This window comes from Apodemus sylvaticus, chromosome 2 (assembly GCF_947179515.1).
Source record: "Apodemus sylvaticus chromosome 2, mApoSyl1.1, whole genome shotgun sequence".
NCBI lineage: Eukaryota > Metazoa > Chordata > Mammalia > Rodentia > Muridae > Apodemus > Apodemus sylvaticus.
Window position 1 is genome coordinate 165,196,467 of NC_067473.1, and position 24,888 is coordinate 165,221,354.

At 37.8% G+C, this 24,888-nt stretch overlaps 2 protein-coding genes across 9 annotated transcripts in view; both read left to right on the forward strand.

Annotated features, from left to right (window-relative positions):
- The window catches only part of LOC127679263 (C-type lectin domain family 2 member G-like), a 470,764-nt gene that overhangs the window by 396,551 nt on the left and 49,325 nt on the right, over positions 1 to 24,888 (forward strand). The window lies entirely within an intron of this gene.
- On the forward strand, positions 1,866 to 13,345 carry LOC127679262 (killer cell lectin-like receptor subfamily B member 1F). Of its 4 annotated transcripts, none has more exons than XM_052174978.1 (6): positions 1,866 to 2,103; positions 7,711 to 7,809; positions 8,701 to 8,775; positions 9,286 to 9,440; positions 9,777 to 9,892; positions 12,008 to 13,345. In XM_052174978.1, exons 1-6 carry the CDS (start codon positions 2,019 to 2,021, stop codon positions 12,153 to 12,155), a joined length of 678 nt encoding a protein of 225 aa, XP_052030938.1. In that variant the 5' UTR covers positions 1,866 to 2,018; the 3' UTR covers positions 12,156 to 13,345. The 4 variants fall into 4 exon arrangements, with proteins under 4 accessions (XP_052030938.1, XP_052030940.1, XP_052030941.1 ...); XM_052174980.1 differs by having other exon boundaries at positions 12,014 to 13,345; XM_052174981.1 differs by having other exon boundaries at positions 12,032 to 13,345.

A 24,888-nucleotide genomic window follows, 5' to 3' on the forward strand; every position in this document is an offset into this window, starting at 1 on the left:
ACCCAGTGCTTGTATTTTGAGGCTGAAGGATATGTTCTTAACTCATGTCTGTCACTTTCTGACTCATATTTTCAACTTCTTGCAAAAAAATTATTCCTTTATCACGTTCCTTTTCACATTTAAGAGTACTATTGCTTATGTTTACTCTATTTTTGTACATCTTAACTTCCATTATTAATCTGGAAGGGTTTGATACAAAAAGAGGTTTCTAGTTATTTCTAGATATTTCTTCTTGAGATGCTAACTATAACTTTTACTATGGCGAAACTCTAAAACCCTGGATAAGTTACAATCACTCACCACTTTACTCTGATTTAACATCTCCTAATTTGTATGTAACATTACATTGCAATCTCTTTCACCCATGCTCTGTCTATCTGCCTGCCTCCCATATGTTTTATTGTGACAAGAAATTCCGAATATATATATACATATATATATATATATGTATATATATATATGTATGTATACATATGCATGTATACACACAGACACACAGACACACTGAGAAATATATATATATTTATATATATATATATTTCTGAAAAAAATATATATTTCTGAGAGTCAAGCAATCAAAGGGCATAATTAGCTCATTAGCACAACTAAGTTCTCCAGGAGTGGAATGCATCCTCAGGATGATTTTCTTTTTATCTGGGTAACAATGGCTACATTACTGTGCAGTAGCTGGTAATACTCCTGATATTCTGTAACCAGCAAGTGGCCAGTTTGCTTCACACTCACATGGACAAATGATACTTATCTGTGGTTGTTTCTGTCCCAGTTAGTTCACACTTTGTAGCAAGCACAGAGGTGTTTGTAAGCATGTATACCAGAAACCATATTACCTCAGTCTCCTATCCTGAGCAGAGCTACTGTGAATTTCTCATAGCCACAGATGGCTTCAGAACTTTCACCTCAGAAAAATCTTGCACATTTACTCAAATCTTCAGTTTAGATGAAGCATAAGGCAGAGCCCTGTGCCTGGTATTGAGCAAAATGACTGTCATCACACAGTGACAGCTGAGGACATTTCACTGCATCTTAAGTGATCTGTGAGACTCTCAGACGGGTTTCACATCACTTCGTAATCATCTTGGTCATGGGAAATGAGTGTGAGCCCAATGACGTCTGTACTCACACCCTGTCTCCTAGAACTCCCAGCCAGCAGACTGCTGCCATTACCATGTCTGTAGGAATACCTGGTACGATTCCACTCTGCCCACAGTAACTGTCTTTAAGGAAAGCCTTGCTTTTCGTCTTCTTTTTCACTTGTGATATGAGAATATCTCACTTGGGGTCATTTGTAGTCCTTGCTTTAAGGCTGTAGGCCTGAAAATCCTTGGAGAAGTTAACACCCTCATTCACTCTTCATAGCTCTGAGAGATGACGTTCTTAACTCAAGGTGAACATTGCCACATCTGTGTGGACCTTCAGGACAATGCTGAGAGGCACATGTGGCTCCCTCCTCATTGCTTTTCCTATTGTGTCAGTCAGGTTTTTTTGTTTTTTTGTTTTTGTTTTGTTTTAAAACCACATTCATGTTATGTCCACATATCACAGTTTCTTTTGTGACTTGGATGTTTCAGGAGGATTTTAGAGCTTCCATTCCTGTAAATTAGCACCAGGGATTTTCTCATAGTTTTATTTTCACAACAAGGCAGAGAATGATTTCTAGGAGTGTGGTGGGACAGGACTTTAAAAATTTAATTTAAGATTGAGTGCTTTGATTACTCTGGGCCTTGAAAGAGTAACTCAAAGCAGATTGTTAAAGAAGAAGGAAATAAAACCACCCAGAGTAGATCATGTGTTGCATCTTCTGCTTCAAATATAAAATTACTTAAACTCTGTGGGCATAACGGAAACCAAGTTCAATAATTTCAGAGAAACCCTCAGCTGCAAACGTGGGCGGGTGTGGACACAGACAGCAGAGTGTCCACAGCGGACTTCCTTTTGTTAATTTTGCTTCTCAGAACTTAGAATTTGTCACTGTTCACAGTTCCCATCACCTGTCTGCAATGGACACATCAAGAGTCTATGACAACGTAAAGACATTTAGGTCTCCAGGGTATGAGCAAGCACCATTCCCATCTCTCTCCCCAGGTAAGTGGCTTTATTTAGTCTTTTGGACTTCACATGTATGTGAGATATAAGTGTCCCCTGTTATTTCACAGTTGGAAGCAACTGCTGTGGGATGGTGAGACGACTCATTAGGTAAAAGTACTTGCTGCACAAACCTGACAACTGGAACAAAAGTAGGGGAGAGAGTTTATTGAAATGCAAGTAAGAATATTGACAATTTCTAGTACTTTTGCTGGAAAAAGAATCACTTCTTGAAGCTGTTCTCTGATCTCTACACCTACTATAGTATGCACACATGTGCAGTCTCACAGATGCAGACAGACATACATACAGACACACACACTCCTATATCCCATACTTGCAATAACCCACAAATAGACATATACCTACAGTCACAAACACACTTATACCCATATATAGGCACACACACACATACACACACACACATACACATGTGTAGCCACATATACGAACAATACTCTGTCACAAACAGACACACATTTATCATACACCTGCAATCACACACAGACACACATCTGTAATATCAAATACACACATTCACTGTCTCTCTGTCTCTGCCTCTCTCTCTCTCTCCCTCTCACACACATACACACACACTAATTAATTAGAAACCTGTTGCTTTTAAGCAGTGGTTCTGTTGATGTTGATAGTTTAGGACAGCTTGCCTGAAGATATCTACAGCTTCAGAGAGAAAAAGCACTTACATGTTTCTTTTTATTCAAGTAATCTTTATGAAACATGAACATGGCTTCTTCTATTCAACCTTAGTTAAAAGAACCCTGAAGAAATAATGTTTTGCAAATATAAACAGCAGAATGTTATTAGTGACACTGCAAATTTGCTGTAATAGCTTTCCTATTCCAGATCCCGGTACAGGACAGACTCTCTGCTCAGCTCTCCTGCAGTTGCACCCCTACCATTTAGCATTAGGGAAAATCAACCCCCCCTTTTTTTTGCTAGAGAGTTTAGTAAACTTAGTGAAATAAAGTGCAGGACTGAGGTAATATTCAAGAGGATAACATGGCATGAGGATTATGAAAAGGGACCATAAACTGAGGTAGGAAAAATATCAAATTGTCCTGAGATAATATTGCACCCTGTGACCCAATTGGACTTACTAATATTAATAACACTGCACCATTTTCAATTTGACACTATTCCTATATTGTGAAAACAATGTGATTATCAAAATTAAAGGATTTTGGTTATGAGCTATTAAATTATAAAATGTAAAATCAGGGAAACATCTTAGAGTCATTATGTTAACTTCATCTTCATGGTCAGGGTCAGGAGAAAGCAGAGGATTTTACATTGCTAGGAGGATCCCAGTGAGACAGTCTCATAGAAAGAAGCATGTTTCCTTCCTGCTTAGCAAAAGTAGGGGAGGGGTGTGTAGAAATGGAAGTAAGAAAATGCAGGTTGAGAAAGACAATGTGATTTCCTCAACACTACTGTCCATGATCCCAAATCAAGAGACTAGAAAATTTGTCTACTCTCATTGTAATTATTTTCCTACAGACATCAGCTTGGATGTGAATCTGAAGAACAAAATTAGTAGAATAATTCCAGCGAGGTGTGTGACCCAGTAGTGAAGGAACTGAACCAACTTGTGCCCATTAACTAGATGGTTCAAACTGTGGGATATTCATAGCATAGGGATTAACTCTCTCAGTAAACAAACAAACAAACAAACAAATGCAGAAAGAGGAACATGAACAGTGACCTGCTTTGTGACCAAATGACAAAAACTTTTCTTGATAGTAGAATGGATAAAATATATACAGAGCTCATTCATTCATCCATCCATTCATCCATTCATTCATTCAGCTATAACCTCCCCAGTGTCAGTATTTCTCAAAATGTTAAGATCTAGGTTTAATCAAATGTGAACATCTTTTTCTTATAGGGTTTCTATAAATGTGTATATGAGCAATCATTAAACACCTGAATCATAGACTGCATGATGTTGAATAACAGCAAGGAAGACATTTAAATGGAAAGATGTTTTGACATAGAGACAGCAGCAGACAGAGTCACCCGAGCAAGCTTTCTGAGTGATGATGCTGGGGTACAGCCATGAAAGGTGCAGGGGCTCAAGAATGAGTATCTGAGAGATGAGTCTTCTAGGAAGCTGGACCTGCAAATGCAAAGGGAGAACAGGCCGGTGGTGTTATAGGGAAACACAAACACCTGATGTGTTGTGAGGATCAAGTCAGGAGGAATGGTGGCAGGTGGAAAGGGATTTGGAGGACATTCCAAAGGTTCAGAACACCTTGAGCCATTGAAATGTCTGGACAATGGAGATGACTTAGCATTCCGTGGATGCCAAGAAAGGCCTGAAGCAGTTACTTCCACATAACTAAAGCTCACCTGGTCTCTTCAGTGACCAATGGCTGTTCTCCAAAGTCTCATCTCTTCCAGAACAGCACAGACAGGGCAGGATGTCTATGCAGTTCCTTACATTTATTGTGAAGGAAAAGTGGTTTCTAAAATCACCAAAATAGGCTTTCAGTTTTACAAAAAAGCATCACTTGGGATGAGAAAGGAAGATGAGGAAACATTACCATGTATTGAATGGTGCTTTGTAGATGATGCCATGCTTTTAAATTTATAAGAGTTGTTTCATAAATCCTAACAGTTTATGATGTAGGTATTTTCCAGATGAAGAAATTTATCATTTATGAAGGTTAAACATATTGCCTCTAATATTGTATTATGCTGTATTATATTGCATTATATTGTGATAATTTTGAAATATAATGGTTCTGAACACTAAACTTTAGTAAAAGGCATAAAAATAGTGACTATATAAAGAAAATAATATTTTACAAAACAGAATTGCAAGGGTGGAAAGAGTGAGAAAATAGAGAAATGTAAAACAATGCATAGAAATGTGTTTATTAGCTGGACTTAGTCACTCTGTGTCACACCAGTGTTCAGAAGAAATTTTAGGGTGATGTAAATACACTGTGCTTATATTCAGTGTGTCTTTGGAGCCTTGGAGGTTTGTGTGTGTGTATGTATGTGTCCACTTTTTGTGTCCTTGTCCAGCAACACAGCATGTCTTATACAGCAGGAGTGGCAATCCATGGTCCTATTTCTTAAGACCCCATGCACTGTTTTCTTCCAAGACAGTCTTATATCATCTCAGACCACACAGCTTTGTTCACTGTTCACAAAAGACTGCTTTCAGAAGTGCTGCATATAAGATCATCACTTCTATAAAATATGGCATTTGCACAAGACCTATATGCACATCTCTGTGTGCTTTAATCTCCAGATTAACCACAGTGACTAAGATGATCTCGGTGACATACAAATAGCTGTTATAGGTATTTCTCTAGAGAATATGATGGGGAAATCTGTATGTGTTTGATAGTTGCAACTTTTTTATTTATATATGAAAAGTCTTAGTCAGCAGTGAACTGGGTCTTCAGATAGGGAGAGACCATAAGGCTAAGGGGAGGTATCTCCTATCTCTTAGGAGTATTTTTATGCTCTCTGCTTCACTTAATTTCTTTTGGTTTTCCTCAAGAACATTTTAAAATAATTTAGCTCACTTAATGACTATTTGTTAGCATCCCAAAACTGCTCTACAGTCTTGTAGTGTTTTCATGTTCAATCATATGATTCGGGCACCAACGATAATGGACACACAGGCAATTCTGGACCACACTATAAAAATAAAAGACAATGTTTTTCAGCATATCTGGTTTAAAAATTTAACAATTAACTCAAAGCATGCTATCATTTATACCAGGAAATATTTACAAGCAATAAGAAGCTATCAAAACCAGGAATAATCTGTATTTGTAGAAATTAAGAAACCATAGCCATGTATGGTGGGACACAGCTGTAACTCTAGTACTCTTAGGAAGAGTAGACAAGGAGATAAAGAGTTCAAGGGTATCCTCAATCCTTAATCAGTTAAGAGTGAGTTTGGGTTTAGACTAAGCTACAGAAAAGGCAATCTCAGAAATAGAACAAAGCAAAACAAAAAGCAGTAAGGAATCTTTGCTTAAAATGGTACCATACTTGGTTCTAATAAATAAGTCTAGAAACCATTCATAAATTGGTAAGACATGGAACCATTAGAGATTAAATGAGAGCAAAAGGGGTATTTAATTAAATTAGAGATGGAAGAGCCAGTTAATGTTTGTCATTATTTTTATAAACATTGAAACTATCATTGTTTCCCATATGAAACACATATTTTTAATTGTTTAGAAGAAAGTTAAATAGACAAATATATGATAATCAATGACTACATTTCAAAAGTAGTACATTTTACAGTTTAATAAGCATAAACAATCCATCGTTGATAGAGTTACCAAAGAAGTCAGAGATATCAACCATGGTATTTAGGCAGTGCAGAGTGGTAGATATAGTGTATGTAATGTTATGTAGGAGACATTGAAGGTCTTGTGCTCACAGATAAGCACTGGATAAAACAGGAATGTTAAACACAAAGTGTTTTTCCTTTAAAGAAGAAATGAATAATCTGAGAAATTAGACATGGTTAATACTCTGGTAACTCTTGCAGTATCTATATGGCTGAGACTGCACTGAGGCATCTCCTAGACAAGTAAAGTGAGTGTCTCAATCTATAAAACTTATCTTTATAGAAGATATCACATATACTTACAAAGAAGGAAGTCTTCAGTTATATTGTGTATAAGTGATTGAGTTAGTTATCACCAGAGAAGTTTTTACCAAATTGTTGTGCTTCAAAATGCCTAAAATATGCTATTTGGGGTCAGACTCCTGAAGTTTGAACCAACACCTGCTATTTAGTCATGCTGAACCTAACTGCCACTGCCTTTGGCAGATCATACACTGCTGGATGTGCTGATCACAGAGACTCCCATAATGTTCTATCATAGTACTTCCATAACTTCTATAGATATAATTTATGTCATATTAGACCCCAGTACTCCTTATTTGCCATTTCTGTGCCTGTAACTTCTATTACTTGCATTCAACAGTGAGCTTAAACAACTAACCATAAAATAGTAGAGATAAGTAATTTGATATTTTAAGCTGGACACTGCCTTGAATAGCAATGATGAGATATCATGGAATCTAGGTTAAGATGTCACTCATCAGTCCCCAGTGCTGTGTTCCAGGAACACTCACTTAGTCAGTTATGGACCCATTTTGCAAAAGTAGAGATACTAACAGCCCATTCATGCCAAAGAGAAACCATAATGCATTTTTTTTTAGATAAAAGGTACAAAGTTCTCCATTTAACTGAAAAAATGTTTTTTTACTGTCATACATCAAATTGTGAAAGTTATAACCACTATATATATATATATATATATATATATATATATATATATATATATATATATATATCATGGGCTAAGTTAAAACAGAAATCTCTCTCTCTCTCTCTCTCTCTCTCTCTCTCTCTTTCTCACTGTGTGTGTGTGTGTGTGTGTGTGTGTGTGTGTGTAAAATGAAGTATAACACTGACTCCAGGCTCAGTCAGTCTACTAGGAATGTTGTAGTTAAGGGAGAACTTATGGTAGTTATGAACCCCTCTGATCTTTATCTCAGAAGTTCTCAAGTGAACTTGACAAGTGTACTCTTTGCACTTCTTAGATGCATGTCGGTGCCCACATTGGCATCATCTGGCTCTGAAACTTGGCTGTACTGTGCTGATCCTTCTTCTCTTTAGTCTGATTGGACTCAGTGTGTTAGGTAAGTGAGGCAAAGCTTTTCCTTCATAATTTTCCCACATAAACATTAGTCCTTTTTATAGCACTTGGCTTTCTTAAGCCTAGAGTATGGTCAATGCCATGTAATTGTTACAGGACAATATCCTGAGCTTTCTGCTGAAACATCACATTTATTCCATGCGTCTTAATGTTTTAGAAAACTGTTACAATGTATAGCACATGTGTATCTTGAGCTATAAAAAGATAAATTCACATTGTTACAAAAATATGACAATAACAAAGAAACCCAAAAGTTCCCATGTTAGTGTATTCTTCTGACATGCCTCCTAAACCTTGACTTGGGGTTGTTATAATTGCAGATGAGCAAGCTCAGGTGTGACTCTGAACAACTGAGAGATTCAGCCATGCCCATAGGTTGACTTGTCAATCAGAATCATATGCAACCTCAGAGCCTTGTCAATCCACATGGTCTGTGCACTCTCTCTCTCTCTCTCTCTCTCTCTCTCTCTCTCTCTCTTTCTCTGTATATATATGTATATATGTAAATGTATATGTATATATATGTGTGTATATATGTAAATGTATATGTATATATGTGTGTATATATATAAATATATGTATATGTATATATGTAAATGTATATGTATATATATGTGTGTATATATATAAATATATGTATATGTATATATGTAAATGTATATGTATATATATGTGTGCATATATATATATATATATATATATATATTGTCTTGGAATTTGTCCCTTAATCTAGTTTGCTGATATTTTATCCTCAGTCCAATAGTTCAGATTTGTTGAAATAATCCCATTGCCTGAAGTGAGAAATAGAATATTTACTTTCTACAATTCATTTCACCATTTCAACTTCTCTGTGTGTTCTTCTTATTTGTTTTAGTGAGATTCCTAGTGCAAAAACCATCAATAGAAAAATGCAGCACGGCTGCTCAAGAGAACAGGACTGAATTAACAGGTAATTGTGCGGCTTGAATTTCCTGAGAATAACAGGTAACAACAGAAAATGTGAGTTATCTCAGTTAGAGGTCACAACAGCCTTCCATGAAAGCACTATATTGCCATGGTTTTGTCTGAGAAAACAGCCATAATGTTAAGAACTAATGGAGAGTCACACAGTTTGTAAATATTGATGCTGAGAACTGCATTGAGGTTGTATAACCTTGACATCTATGTCAAGCCCTGCTGCCTGCTGGTGCTGGTGTACATGAACACTCATAGGCAGATATCAAGTTAAAATGTGGAATATCTGATCAATTTAATGAATATGTTGAACATGTTACTTTGTTTGAAGATAACTAATAGAAACAAAATATAAAATGAATCCTTTATCATTAATTATGATTCCTTGACAGATGACAGCAGTAGTTAGGTTCCCACATGCACTGATGAAGCACCTACTGTGTATAGTTGATCATGATGTAGCAGAAACAGGGCAGAAATAAAACATCTCTTCTCTCTTCTCTAGGAAGATCGGCCATACTAGAGTGTCCGAGAAATTGGCATTCACACCGGAACAAATGCTTATTTATTTCTCAAATTTCCAGACCTTGGGCAGAAGGTCGAGATGCCTGCTCTATGATAGATGCCACTTTGTTGCTCATTGAAAATAAAGAAGAACTGGTAAATTGTTAAACCATATTGTTAAGTAGAACATAAGGCTTTTCTTTAAGCTATGTCAACATCTCTGGACTCTAACCATTTGTCTATGCTGAAAAACTGGAAGCTTGCCTTTTAAAGAGTTCTTAATCTGAGAGACTAATTGGGTTTGTGAATTAATAACTTGGATGAATCAATTTAAATATGAATATATAAAGAGTTCAATGTAGAGAGAATTATTGATTGGCAGCTAGGAAGAACTTCAAAAAGGGGTAATCGTGTTTTAGAAGGTTAATAGAAGAAAGTAAATCATGCCTAAACATGTTGTGGTTTAAGTCTTTCACTCTGTTTTGATTATAGAGATTCATACAGAACATTATAAGGGGAAAAGAACAGTTATTTTTTATTGGACTAAATTATGTACAAGAGAAGAAGATCTGGAAGTGGACAAATGGCTCTATTTTAAATACTGACCAGTAAGTTTTAAATGAGTTAATTTGAAAATTCAGCTTATATCCATTTTACTAAAAATTAAGTGTTATAATTTTAATTTAGTTTATAAATTCTTGAAAGGTTCAGAATAGCCTGAAAAGACAAGTCAGCCATTTATTGAATTTTTTCATGTACAAGTAGACATCAACCCTTTATAATAGTTTGTATCTGGGTCTGTGTATGTATTTATTTGCAATGGAATTTTAAAGGATAAATAGATTAACTTATCCATGTTAGAGATAAAATATTTTTAAATATCTATCTGAAATACTTAGATTTTTTTAAGTATTTAAATCAATACTTAAATATCTAAGTATAATACTTAGATATTTTAAGTATATCCACACTTAGAATTTCTTTAATTTTTTTTATGTGTGTGCTGGCATGTATGTATGAGTACCATGTACATGCAGGAGCCCACAGAGGTCAGAGGAGAGAAATTTCTCAATGTAGAGCAAATTATTGATGGGGAGCTAGGAAAAACTGCAAATAGAGGCAATCGTGTTTTAGAAGCTTAATAGTAGAAAGGAAGTCATAAGTAAATATCAGATTTCCTGTAACTGGAGTTACGGATGATTGTGATCTGTCTTGTGGGAGCTGGAAATTGAATCTGTGTCCTTTCCCTGAGCAATAAGCATTCTTAACCTCTAAACCATCTCTCCCAATCATACACAAAAATTCTCATGTAGTTCTTTTTAATTGTGGAAGAAAGTTGAATCTTAGTGTGCCACAAAATTAACTTCTCTAGGCAGAATCAGAATAGACAACTGCCATTTGAAAATTTCATAAACTTATGATTGATATTTTTGCGTGTGTTGGTATCTGTCTGAATATTGATTTTGTTTTGTGTGTGTTTCTTAATTGTGTATGATATATAATGCTAAATTTATCTTAATTCATAATTCAAAATATCATGACCATACGTGAAAAAGTTAATGTAGAGCAGAGGATTACACTCAGTTGCTGTGTGATTTTACTCTCGGATAAAATGATGATCTGATCAAACACCAACAACCAGGTAAATCTGGAGGCCATCATGTTACAGGAGAAAGAGAGTCAGCCAAAGCCTGCTTTTGTTTGTACTGCACTGAGACAATGTCTCCAGACACAAGCTCTAGCTGTCTAAGCCTCACAGCTCATTCCACAGAACCCATATAAAAAGCCAGACGCAGAAGTGAATGCCTGTATCTCGGCACTCCTGCAGAAAGACTGGAGGTGGAGACCAGACCATGAATAGCCCAGAAGAACTTGGGCCAGTGAGCCTCGAATCCACATCAGGTAGAAACAAAATAGAAAGGGAGACACTAGGGTGTCATCAAATTTGCTGATCGCCCCCAAGGAACTCTACAAAAAAGGGAACAGTGGCAAAGGCACAGGTGTGAGTGAGGTCTGCCTACTGTCTGATATGTTATATCCTCTACTAGAGACAGGCTAGTCTTGAACTCACCCTTCTTTGCTATCACCCAGAAGATGCCTGTGTTAGTGTTTGTCTTCTGGTCTCATTCACACATATAGGGGTCTCCAGGAACTCAGGGTATGAGACTAGTTCTGCAATAAAGCAATGACCCACCAACCTCTGGGATGACACAGGAAGAATCAGACCCAGTTCAACATGAGTTGACGCTTTTACCCTCTCTGCATCCAATTCTGTAGACCCACTGTGTTTACTCTGTTGAATACAGTTACTGAGCATTGTGTGTAAGTGGTGACATGTATTCATGCATATCTCAAAACCTCCCCTAAACATTAGCTGTTTCTACCCTATATATTTTGGAAACTCAAGCTCAGCAAAGTGAAGATGCTTTCACATAATCACACAGCATGTTTCTAGTAGATGGAGTAGGTTTCATTCCCAGTTCCAAAACCTTCTTTTTGTACACCCCGATAAAGATTCTTGCTGGAAGAATTCTTCTCTAGTGACAGTGCAATGCAAAATTATAGGGGCTTCTATCCATTGTATCTTTAATGTTCATATATGTTTATAATGTTTGTCACTCTATGTTTACTATACATAAATATCATGTAATCTAGAAATTTCTTGAAATTCTAAAGAAAAATGATGGCTCATGTGATAATTGTAAGAAAATCTTGAACATTAGGAACAGTTATGCTTTGCTCTCCAGACTACGAATCACTGGCAAGGATGAAGAAAACAGCTGTGCCATCGTCTCACACACAGAAGTGTTTTCAGATTCTTGTTCTTCAGACAACCATTGGATCTGCCAAAAGACCCTGAAACATGTCTGAAACCCTGTGTCCTGTCTCCTGATTGTGAATCTCATCTTGATTACTTCACTGTCCACATTACTTTTCTGCACTGAACATTGTCTGCACTTGGCCCACCCAGTGCATAGCTAGTGGCACAAAGCATGGACTCCGAATCCAGTGTGACTTTTACAGACGCTCATGTCTAGTTTTTGTGTAAATGTACACAGACTCAGATGTGCCATTCTAGGAGAGGAGCTCTACGGAAGGAAGACCAGGCCAGTAGGGGGCGCTGGAGGCCTTGTGTGGCCCTTGATGATCTCTGTGGCTGAGGTCACCTGCAGACAGCAGCAGAAAACTGTAAAGTCTGGATTTTGACTCCATCTCCATTTCAAGCCATTTCACGTTTGGGCTATAGAACCTTGATTAAAGTCTTGCTCTTAACTGACAGCAGAGGTGCAGAGTTAAGGAGCTTGATATGGGAAGAGTTTGTATTGATCAACCCTTGCAAATTAGTTAATAATGAACTAATGCTATGACAATGAGTATGACTCTATGTATACTGAGCTCTGCACATATAATATGTCCCACCCTATGGTGATGTACCAGCAGATTCTGGGCAGATGCTTGCCCATTGATGCTGTGCTTCTCAGTATTCTGAGCTGTGTGAAAGTGGGATCTCTTCAGTTTTCTATTACCACTACCACCACCACCACCACCACCACCACCACCACCACCACCACCACAATAACAACAAGAAGAAGACTTAGACAAGGACTTGTCTCTTCCCACTGTCCACAGGCATCCCATTTTAATTTTCTCATCACTTCTTTCTTCCACACCTCTCTATAACTTATGGCTTATGTACAAATTATAGGAAGTATGCAGCTAGGTATTTGATAATTGTAGTAGAGAATAAATGACATCTTTTTAATTTTTAAATTAGAGAAATTTAAAAAATATGTATTCTGATAGATCTTTTGGATACCCTCTTCTCTAAAAAACAAAATAAACAAACAACCAAACCAAAGAACAAAAAATGAAAAACTTTGCTAAATTTTCTATTGTAACCAAAATAAAAAGTACTGAATTTGTTATATAAAGAGATATAATGAAATTTCTCTTAGAATAGACTTCTACAGACCTTCATCATTCAATGTGAAGTTTAATAAAATTGAAGTATATGCTGGTATCCAAGTAAAATCTCTATTAAACATAATTCTAAATTAGAATTATTGTGTCTGTGCACTATGTGGGTACAGTGCCCTTGGAAGCAAGAAGCAGAATTGGATCCCCTAGGACTGGAGTTATTGATAATTACAAGCTGTAATGTCTGTAATACTCTTGGATATCCACTCTGAAACCATTTTTCTACATATCAATGGATCCTGGTAGCTGTCCAGTTGTTTTCATCAACAGGGTACCTGGAAGGAGAGCTGGGGATGGGTAGGAAGGACAGAAGAGAAAAGAATGAAGCCAAGACAGAGGTTCTGATCAAGACCCAATGTTTAATGTTTAACCCTGAATTTAAAGGCAGGAAGCCTATCCCCCATCTTTCCAGGGTCTCATCAGGAAAACAAACTTCTTGCAAGAAGCTGTGGATGTGGCAGAATAATAGATTTCACTTAGGTCAGAAGACTCCACCCTAGGGTGGCTAGGCGACTGTGGCAAACAAGGTCTGATTTAGTCTGCTCAAGGTTTGGGGAGTAGCACATTCCCCTTATTTTATTTTTTAAAGATAAATTAGATGGGAGGCACAAGATTTACTTATGCTCCGTGATCTTGTCTGGAAATTATGGTGGCACAGCCATACCTGGCTTAGGTCTAAAGCTAGACTCCTTATTACACATCCTCAAGACATGCACAGTTTGTTTGTGTTTATTTGCACAAACATGGCTTTTAGTGTTTATTTTGAACAAACATGCTCTTTTAGCGATGCCTCTGACTTAGGCTGATAGGAGCTCTAGAACCTCAGTGGCCCATCTTTTTTTTTTTTTTTTTTTTTTTAAATTTATGGCACGTTATTTATTATAGATTATCTTTTTTTCTTTTTTTGATGTTTTTTTATTCGATATAATTTATTTACATTTCAAATGATTTCCCTTTTCTAGCCCCCCCACTCCCCAAAAGTCCCGTAAGCCCCCTTCTCTTCCCCTGTCCTCCCACCCACCCCTTCCCACTTCCCCGTTCTGGTTTTGCCGAATACTGTTTCACTGAGTCTTTCCAGAACCAGGGGCCACTCCTCCTTTCTTCTTGTACCTCATTTGATGTGTGGATTATGTTTTGGGTATTCCAGTTTTGTAGGTTAATATCCACTTATTAGTGAGTGCATACCATGATTCACCTTTTGAGTCTGGGTTACCTCACTTAGTATGATATTCTCTAGCTCCATCCATTTGCCTAAGAATTTCATGAATTCATTGTTTCTAATGGCTGAATAGTACTCCATTGTGTAGATATACCACATTTTTTGCATCCACTCTTCTGTTGAGGGATACCTGGGTTCTTTCCAGCATCTGGCAATTATAAATAGGGCTGCTATGAACATAGTAGAACATGTATCCTTATTACATGGTGGGGAGTCTTCTGGGCATATGCCCAGGAGTGGTATAGCAGGATCTTCTGGAAGTGAGGTGCCCAGTTTTCGGAGGAACCGCCAGACTGATTTACAGAGTGGTTGTACCAATTTGCAACCCCACCAGCAGTGGAGGAGTGTTCTTCTTTCTCCACACCCTCTCCAACACCTGCTGTCTCCTGAATTTTTAATCTTAGCTATTCTGACTGGTGTAAGATGAAATCTTAGGGTTGTTTTGATTTGCATTTCCCTAATGACTAATGAAGTTGAGCATTTTTTAAGATGCTTCTCTGCGATTCTTCAGGTGAGAATTCTTTGTTTAACTCTGTACCCCATATTTTTTGTACCCCATTTTTTAATAGGGTTGTTTGGTTTTCTGGAGTCTAACTTCTGGAGTTCTTTATATATATTGGATATTAGCCCTCTATCTGATGTAGGATTGGTGAAGATCTTTTCCCAATTTGTTGGTTGCCGATTTGTCCTCTTGATGGTGTCCTTTGCCTTACAGAAACTTTGTAATTTTATGAGGTCCCATTTGTCAATTCTTGCTCTTAGAGCATATGCTATTGGTGTTCTGTTCAGAAACTTTCTCCCTGTACCGATGTCCTCAAGGGTCTTCCACAGTTTCTTTTCTATTAGCTTCAGAGTGTCTGGCTTTATGTGGAGGTCCTTGATCCATTTGGATTTGAGCTTAGTACAAGGAGACAAGGATGGATCAATTCGCATTCTTCTGCATGCTGACCTCCAGTTGAACCAGCACCATTTGTTGAAAAGGCTATCTTTTTTCCATTGGATGTTTTCAGCCTCTTTGTCGAGGATCAAGTGGCCATAGGTGTGTGGGTTCATTTCTGGATCTTCAATCCTGTTCTATTGATCCTCCTGCCTGTCACTGTACCAATACCATGCAGTTTTTAACACTATTGCTCTGTAGTATTGCTTGAGGTCAGGGATACTGATTCCCCCAGATTTTCTTTTGTTGCTGAGAATAGTTTTAGCTATCCTGGGTTTTTTGTTGTTCCAGATGAATTTGATAATTGCTCTTTCTAACTTTGTGAAGAATTGAGTTGGGATTTTGATGGGTATTGCATTGAATCTGTATATTGTTTTAGGCAAAATGGCCATTTTAACTATATTGATTCTACCGATCCATGAGCATGGGAGGTTTTCCCATTTTTTGAGGTCTTCTTCTATTTCCTTCTTCAGAGTCTTGAAGTTCTTGTCATACAGATCTTTCACATGTTTGGTAAGAGTCACCCCAAGATACTTTATACTGTTTGTGGCTATTGTGAAGGGGGTCATTTCCCTAATTTCGTTCTCAGCCTGCTTATCCTTTGAGTATAGGAAGGCCACTGATTAGCTTGAGTTGATTTTATAACCTGCCACTTTGCTGAAGTTGTTTATCAGCTGTAGGAGCTCTCTAGTGGAGTTCTTTGGGTCACTTAGGTAGACGATCATTTCGTCTGCAAATAATGATAGTTTGACTTCTTCCTTTCCAATTTGTATCCCTTTGACCTCCTTATGTTGTCAAATTGCCCGAGCTAGTACCTCAAGTACAATATTGAAAAGATAAGGAGAAAGGGGGCAGCCTTGTCTGGTCCCTGATTTCAGTGGGATTGCTTCAAGTTTCTCTCCATTTAGTTTGATGCTGGCTACCGGTTTGCTGTATATTGCTTTTACTATGTTTAGGTATGGGCCTTGAATTCCTGTTCTCTCCAAGACTTTAAGCATGAAAGGATGCTGAATTTTGTCAAATGCTTTTTCAGCATCCAATGAAATGACCATGTGGTTTTGTTCTTTGAGTTTGTTTAAGTAGTGGATTGTATGTATGGATTTCCGTATATTGAACCAACCCTGCATTCCCGGGATAAAGCCTACTTGATCATGGTGGATGATCGTTTTGATGTGTTCTTGGATTCGGTTGGCAAGAATTTTATTGAGTATTTTTGCATCGATGTTCATAAGGGAAATTGGTCTGAAGTTCTCTTTCTTTGTTGGATCTTTTTGTGGCTTTGGTATCAACGTAATTGTGGCTTCATAGAAGGAATTGGGTAATGTTCCTTCTGTTTCTATTTTGTGGAATAGTTTGAAGAGTATTGGTGTTAACTCTTCTTTGAAGGTCTGGTAGAATTCTGCACTGAAGCCATCTGGTCCTGTGGTTTTTTTGGTTGGAAGACTTTCTATGACTCCTTCTATTTCTTTAGGCATTATGGGACTGTTTAGATGGTCTAGTTGGTCCTGATTTAATTTTGGTATTTGGTATCTGTCAAGGAAATTGTCCATTTCCTCCAGATTCTCCAGTTGTGTTGCGTACAGGCTCTTGTAGTAGGATCTGATGATTTTTTAGATTTCCTCAGTTTCCGTTGTTATATCTCCCTTTTCGTTTCTAAATTTGTTAATTTGGATACTTTCTCTGTGCCCTTTGGTCAGTCTGGCTAAGGGTTTATCTATCTTGTTGATTTTCTCAAAGAACCAGCTCCTGGTTTTGTTGATTTTTTGTATGGTTCTCTTTGTTTCTACTTGATTGATTTCGGCCCTGAGTTTGATGATTTCCTGCCTTCTACTCCTCCTGGGCAAAATAGCTTCTTTTTGTTCTAGGGCTTTCAGGTTTGTCATTAAGCTGGTAATGTATGCTCTCTCCATTTTCTTTTTGGAGGCACTCAGGGCTATGAGTTTTCCTCTTAGCACTGCTTTCATTGTGTCCCATAGATTTGGGTATGTTGTGTTTTCATTTTCATTGTGTTCTAAAAAGTCTTTAATTTATTTCTTTATTTCTTCCTTGACCAAGGTATCATTGAGTAGAGTATTGTTCAGTTTCCACGTGTATGTGGGTTTTCTGCTGTTTCTGTTGCTATTGAAGACCACTTTTACTCCATAGTGATCAGATAGGAGGCATGGGATTAGTTCTATCTTCTTATATTTGTTGAGGTCTGTCTTGTGACCAATTATATGGTCGATTTTGGAGAAGGTACCATGAGGTGCTGAGAAAAAGGTATATTCTTTTGTTTTAGGGTAGAATGTTCTATATATATCTGTTAAATCTAATTGGTCCAAAGCTTCAATTAGTTTCATTGTGTCCCTGTTTAGTTTCTGTTTTCCTGATCGGTCCATTGAGGAAAGTGCAGTGTTGAAGTCACCTACAATTATTGTGTTAGGTGCAATGTGTGCTTTTAGTTTTAATAAAGTTTCTTTTACGAAAGAGGGTGCCCTTGCATTTGGGGCATAGATGTTCAGGATTGACAGTTCTTCTTTTTGCATTTTTCCTTTGACCAGCAAGAAGTGTCCCTCAGGGTCTCTTTTGATGACTTTGGGTTGAAAGTCAATTTTATCTGATATTAAAATGGCTACTCCAGCTTGTTTCCTGAGACCATTTGCTTGTAAAATTGTCTTCCAGCCTTTTACTCTAAGGTAGTGTTTGTCTTTGACCCTGAGGTGTTTCCTGTAAGCAGCAAAATGTAGGGTCCTGTTTATGTATCCATTCAGTTAGTCTGTGTCTTTTTATTGGGGCATTAAGTCCATTGATGTTAAGAGATATTAAGGAATAGTGATTGTTACTTCCTATCATTTTTGACGTTATTTTTTAAATTTGAATGCTTAACTTCTTTTGGGTTTGATGAAAGGTTACTATCTTGCTTTTTCTAGGGTGAAGTTTCCCTCCTTGTATTGGTGTTGTCCTTCTATTATCCTTTTTAGGGCTGGGTTTGTGGATAGATATTGGGTAAACTTGGTTTTGTCATGAAATATCTTAGTTTCTCCATCTATGGTGATTGAGAGTTTTGCTGGATATAGTAGTTTTGGTTGGCATTTGTGTTCTCTTAGAGTCTGCATGAGATCTGCCCAGGACCTTCTAGCCTTCATAGTCTCAGGTGAAAAGTCTGCTGTGATTCTGATAGGTCTTCCTTTATATGTTACTTGGCCTTTTTCTCTTACTGCCTTTAGTATTCTTTCTTTGTTTAGAACATTTGGTGTTTTGATTATTATGTGACGGGAAGTATTTCTGTTCTGGTCCAGTCTGTTTGGAGTTCTGTAGGCTTCTTATATATTCATGGGCATCTCTCTCTTTAGGTTAGGGAAGTTTTCTTCCATAATTTTATTGAAGATATTTGCTTGCCCTTTAAGTTGTAAATCTTCACTCTCATCTATGCCTATAATCCTTAGGTTTGGTCTTCTCATTGTGTCCTGGATTTCCTGGATATTTTGGGTTACAAGCTTTTTGCATTTTGCATTTTCTTTAACTGTTGAGTCCATGGTTTCTATGGAATCTTCAGCATCTGAGATTCTTTCTTCTATCTCTTGTATTCTGTTGTTGATATTTGCATCTCTGTCCCCTGATTTCTTCCCAATGCTTTCTATCTCCAAAGTTGTCTCCCTTTGAGTTTTCTTAGTTGTTTCTACTTCTGATTTTAGATCCTGGATGGTTTTGCTTAGCTCCTTCACTTGCTTGTTTGTGCTTTCCTGTAATTCTTTAAGAGATTTTTGTGTTTCCTCTTTCCTGACCTCAGCCTCTTGACCAATGTTCTCCTGTATTTCTTTAAGAGATTTTTGTGTTTCGTCTTTCATGACCTCAGCCTGTTGACCAAAGTTCTCCTGTATTTCTTTAAGTGTCTTTTGCATTTCCTCCTTGTTGGTTTTTGTATTCTCCTTTCAATGATTTTTGTGTTTCCCTTGCAAGGGCTTCTAACTTTTGATCCATTTTCTCCTGAATTTCTTTAAGTATGTCCTTCATGTGTTCCTGTACTAGCATCATGACCAGTGATTTTAAATCCAAATCTTGTTTTACTGTTGTGATGGGGTATCCAGGACATGTTGGTAGAGGAGAATTGGGTTCAGATGTTGCCATATTGCCTTGATTTCTGTTAGTGACGTTCCTGCGTTTGCCTTTTGCCATCTAGTTCTCACTGGTGTTAGTTTGTCTTGTCAGTGCTGGACTCACCAGTGCAAGCTGCCCCTTCCCAGTTGGCCTCTGGTGCACAGCTTACCTCCTGCACTGCTTGTAGACAGGGTGCTGCTGCCCAGGCTGTTCAGATCCCAAAGCAGGCACCTGAAGGCTCCCGCTGGGGCCCGCTGGATTCACTGGAGCACACTGACTTCTCCCAGCTGGCCGCCCGGAAGCCCAGCTAGCCTCTTGCAGGACTTGGAGATGTGGTGCTGCCGCCCAGGCTGATCTGGATCCGGAAGCGGAGGGAGTAGAGCTGAGGGCTTCCGCCTGAGGCCTGGCCCCAGATTGTGTCTGTGGACCAGATGGAGCCCGTGTGCACCCCCAGGGAGTGCCGATGGTGTATGCTGCTGTGACCTCCCCTGTGTTCCGCTCACTCCGCTGGGCAGCCGATCCGCCAACCGGGCTGGCGCACACAAGGTTAGCCTGGCCGCCCAGTCCCTGAGTCCAGGCAAAAGCCTGGGAGGTGGCCCATCTTTTACTGAAGGCCCTCATAGCACACCTTTTTCCCATTTAGACCAAAACTATGGAGGACCTATGAATATGTACTCAGTGCATTTCTTTATAGCAATGAATAACTGCCATGGTGAATAACTGAGCTTGCCACAGACAATCCTGTGTGAAAGCAACTGGCCTGCTTAAAATACAAACTCAAAAGTTAAGAGCAAACAGGATTAAGGTTGTCTGTGGGAATGTCCCAAGTATCCAATTCATTTGCAAATTAGCAACAATCAGACACAGAGCCTGGCCTCCCAGTGTATGAGACGGAAGTGTCTTTGAGAATTAACAGAGAACTGTTACTCATCCTCTTAATGATAAATATTTTTAGCCATCTTCATAACTGAAATCATACTTATTAGGAGACCCCAGATCTGTGTCTACTTGATGGACCAATCCTTCAGGCACCCATCGGCTCAGCTTTCCTTTTGTGAAAAAGCACAAACATAACCTCTCTCCCATATTAAAACAGGGTCTGGACCATTCCATGTATTAGTTAAGGGGGCTTGCCATTTAACCATGGCATATGAACTGGAAGTGACTGGACACCAGTGGCAATGCACTGCAGACTTACCTTTAGCATCACTTTGCAAAAAATTTAAAACAAATAAGACCAAAGCAGGATGTGCTTTTGGTGACATTGGATGGTATAATTCTTCCCCGCCCCCCCTTTTGTTTTTACAAGCCAGTTTTTCAACATGCAATGGACACACTTAACAATTCCTTATCCCATTGCATTATAAGGAATTCAGTTTTATGTCCAATACCAAATTCCTTACAAAATGATATAAAATTGTTGCCAGTATAAGTTGGCTCATTATCTGTCTTAATGGCTTTAGGTAATTCCCATAGCATTAAAGACTTGTGAACAATGATAATTACATTTCTAGAGGCTTCTCCCATATGGAAAGAAGCAAAAAAGAATCCTGAACAAGTGTCAATACAAACATGTATATATTTCAATTTTCCAAATTCTGCATAATGAGTTACATCCATTTGCCAAATATGATTAGGCCTAAAGCCTTGTGGATAGACTCCTAAATGAGGAACTAAAGATAATGTAAGACAGTTAGGGCATTGTTTTACAATCATTCTTGCCTGCTTCTTATTGGTCTTAAGGTATGTCTAGAAAGATGAAATTTATTATGATCACATCTAACCAATGTAACAGGACCTGAAACTAAGGTCTCTCCTATTAGAGCTCTGTCAATGCAATCATTGCTTGCAACTAAAGGTCCAGGAAGATCAGAATGAGCTCTTATATGACAAATATAAAAGGACATTATTTTTTGAGTGAGAATTGATTTGCAATTGTGGAAAGAGAGATCCTGTTGGCATATTAAAATTAAATGTACTACAAGTTTCCAAGAGAAGAACAGATTGGGCCACATATAGACTATCAGTAAAAAAGATAAATATTATCATCTATAGACTGAAAAACATTCAGTATTGCTGTCAGTTCTGCTAACTGAGCTGAAATCCCAGGAGTCTTTATGACTACCTATTGATTATTAATAAGATATCCAGCTCGTCCTTTAGAGGAGCCATCTATAATAATCAAAAGAGCATTATGCAGAGGCCATACAGATGTCATATTAATGAATATAATCTTATGTACATTTAAAAATTGTATCAGTCTATCTTGAGGATAATGATTTTCTATAGTGCTTTTAAATCCTTTTTGCACAAGCAACCAATCCATACTATGCTGCTTTAGTCAAGTATCTTGATCTACACAAAAAGGCTGAATAGTGAAGTCTAGTTTTTTGCCAAAATAAGTCATGCCTGCTTCATTCCAAGTACTGCCTCATAATATGGCAGTATATTTCATTTAGGAGATTTCCTTGAATGTATCCACATAAGAGAAGTCTTTTGTCACAATTATCCTGTAGGTGTATGCATTGTACTGTATTAAAATTCAATAGATGTAAAGGCAAAGAACAATCTATTCAAGTAACAAATTGTTTTTCAATTGCTCTTTCCACTTGTAAGGCCAGCGACCCTTCTGAGGTTAAAGATCTAGGGGAGATAGGATCAGCATTCCTTTTAAGAATACCAAATGAAGGTTTCAATTCTCCTGTAGTAAGCTTTAAATAGGGGTGAAGCCAATTGATATCACCTAACAATTTTTGAAAATCATTTAAAGTTTTTTAAACTGTCCTTGCAAATAATTATCTTCTGGGAATAAACAGCTTGATCTGTAAGTCTAAAGTCCAAGTAATTATAAGAATACTGAATCTTTACTTTTTCTGGAGCTATTTGTAGTCCTTTATGAGTTAATGCCTGTTGTAAATCTCTATAACATAAAAGGAAGTCCGGAGGAACTTTTCCTGCTATGAAGACATCATCTGTGTAATGTATGATGTATATCATTGGCTATTTCTGTCTTAGAGGCTGAATGGCTTGTGCCACAAATTTTGACATAAGGCAGGACTATTAACCATGTCCTGAGGAAGAACTGTCCACTGATATCTTTTCATAGGTTCTTTAATAGAAGAAACACTGAAAGCAGATCTTTCACAATCCTCAGAGTGCAAAGGAATAGTAAAGAAACAATCTTTTAAATCTAACACTATTTTATAATATCCTTTAGGAATAGTCACTGGAGATGGAAGCCCAAATTGTAAAACTTCTATAGGTACCATGGTTTCATTGACCTTTCTTAGATCTTGTAACAATCCCTATTTACCAGACTTTTTCTTGGTAACAAATATTGGAGTATTCCATGGGGACTAAGATTCTCTTAGATTTCCTACCTCTAGTTGCTCCTGCAGTAGCGAAGAGGTGGCTTCTATTTTTTTGTTTAGATAAGGACCACTGATCAACCCACTCTGGAATATTATTAAGCTATTGAATTTTATCAGCATGGAATGTAGGCAAGATAGTGGCCATTATGGAAAACACTCCAAGCCTGTAGTATTAAAGTGAAGCTTAGAACTTTCAAATGTCTTAATGACTTTTCCTTCCTTTCCTAGGCCCTGACCAGGCAAAAATCCTTGTCCTAGCTCTGTGTAGTCACTGCCTCATTAGAACTACACATTATAATACCCATATGTGATAAGAGATCTCTTCCCTAGAAGGTAATAGGCAAATTTGGCAAAACATAAGGTTGAATTTGTCCTGAATTGCCATTCTCATCTCTCCAGAAGTTTAGAGCTTTGCTTTGGATTATTGGCATAACCATTCCCTGGAAGGTGAGTGAGCATATTAGATAAAGCCCAAGTTGAAGGCCAATCTTGTCCTCAAAGCATTGTTACATCAGCCTCATTATCTATTAATCCTTCAAAAACTTTTCCTTCAATTATTACTTTAAAGTTAGGTTTCTTACTAGTTATAGATTGAATCCAGTCCATATCAGAGGAACCAAAGCCACCCTGTCCTCTCTCACTCTTAACAAATCTGGAAGGATTCTTTGGCTAGCAGGTACAGTTACAATACCATGAGGGGAAGCAGCCATAATTTTAATTTTCTCCCTCATAATCATTATCTATAACACCTGGATAAATCTGAAGTCCTTTTACAATAATACTGCTTTGTCCTAGAAGAAATCCTCAAGTTTCTGCCGATAAAGGTCCCAAACCTCCCATTTCTGGGGTTAGTACCATGTGGGTGGTAAAACAGAGGTCCAATCCTATACTTCCTGGGGTTGCTCTGATAAATTCAATGTGGCAGTTCTCTTACTAGCTTCATGCCATTCAGAAATCTATAGTAAGAAATTTTTTCCTTACGAAGTAGCTTTACATAGAGTCTTCCAATCTTGGGGGGGGGGGTTAAATTTTACTCCATCACAGTATCCAATGAAGCTTGTGTAAAGGGGCTATAGGTTCATACTGTGCCACAGCTGTTTTTAATTATTTTATCACCTTGAACTCTGAAGTCTGATATTGTCTGACTCTATTGTTCTTCTGGTCAGTTATCTCAACTATAGGAAAAGTTAGCATGTCAGATATATCCTGCCCTTTCCCCGAGAGCCTGACTCACAGCTCTTTCTAGCAGAGATTGGTGTATCACAGAATCACTGTTCTTTCCCATACTAGATACTTATTTTTTTTTAGCTCCTTTAGCTCATTAGTCAATTTCTGCAGCCTAATTTAAAACTCCAATTTATGTAGTTGCATATCCATCTGGGCAGCATCTCCTGCAGTAGAGGCCACAGGCAGAGCAGAAGGTGCACAAGGAGGCCAATCCTCTCCATAATATTTGGCAGCTCCTTTTTCTGAATGAGCTTCCTCCTCACATGTTAGCTCATCATTAGTATCTCTGTACTTTTCTAATTTAGGGTTGAGAGGGCCCTTATTTAGAAAAGTCCTCTCTCTGGCAGGCATTCTTCCTGAAATTCTTCAATCTCTCCCTGGGTACTACTATCTGATGCCTGAGAGGTCTCTTCATCAATAGCATCTTTTATAAGTGCCCAGAGTCTGAGGGTGGTAAAATTTGCTTATGTGGTTCTTAGAGTTTCTCCAATTTTTCCCCATGTTCTCTTACCTAAAATTCTTTCTTCTTGAAATCATGGACAGCAAGAATATAGCTGATCTAAAAAGTTTTCTAACAATTGTTCTTCAAGCCCTGTCCCTCTGGCCTGAAGCAGGTCTTGATGGCTGTGGACAAATGCTTGTTTAGAATTCTCCATTCACATTTTTTACTGTCAAGCCCTAAGTGAGATCAGTGTTGGGTCAGTGCTGTCCCAATTTAGCCTGTATTCCTATACACCTACAACAACAGTTTCAAAAAGATGGCATTTAAGACTAGCACTAGTATCAATGCTGTAT

Coding starts and splice junctions, on each gene's coding strand:
- LOC127679262 (XM_052174978.1), top strand. CDS start 2,019: ATGGACACATCAAGAGTCTATGACAACGTAAAGACATTTAGGTCTCCA. Junction 7,810..8,700: donor GATTGGACTCAGTGTGTTAG/GTAAGTGAGGCA, acceptor TATTTGTTTTAG/TGAGATTCCTAGTGCAAAAA. Junction 9,441..9,776: donor TTGAAAATAAAGAAGAACTG/GTAAATTGTTAA, acceptor TTTTGATTATAG/AGATTCATACAGAACATTAT.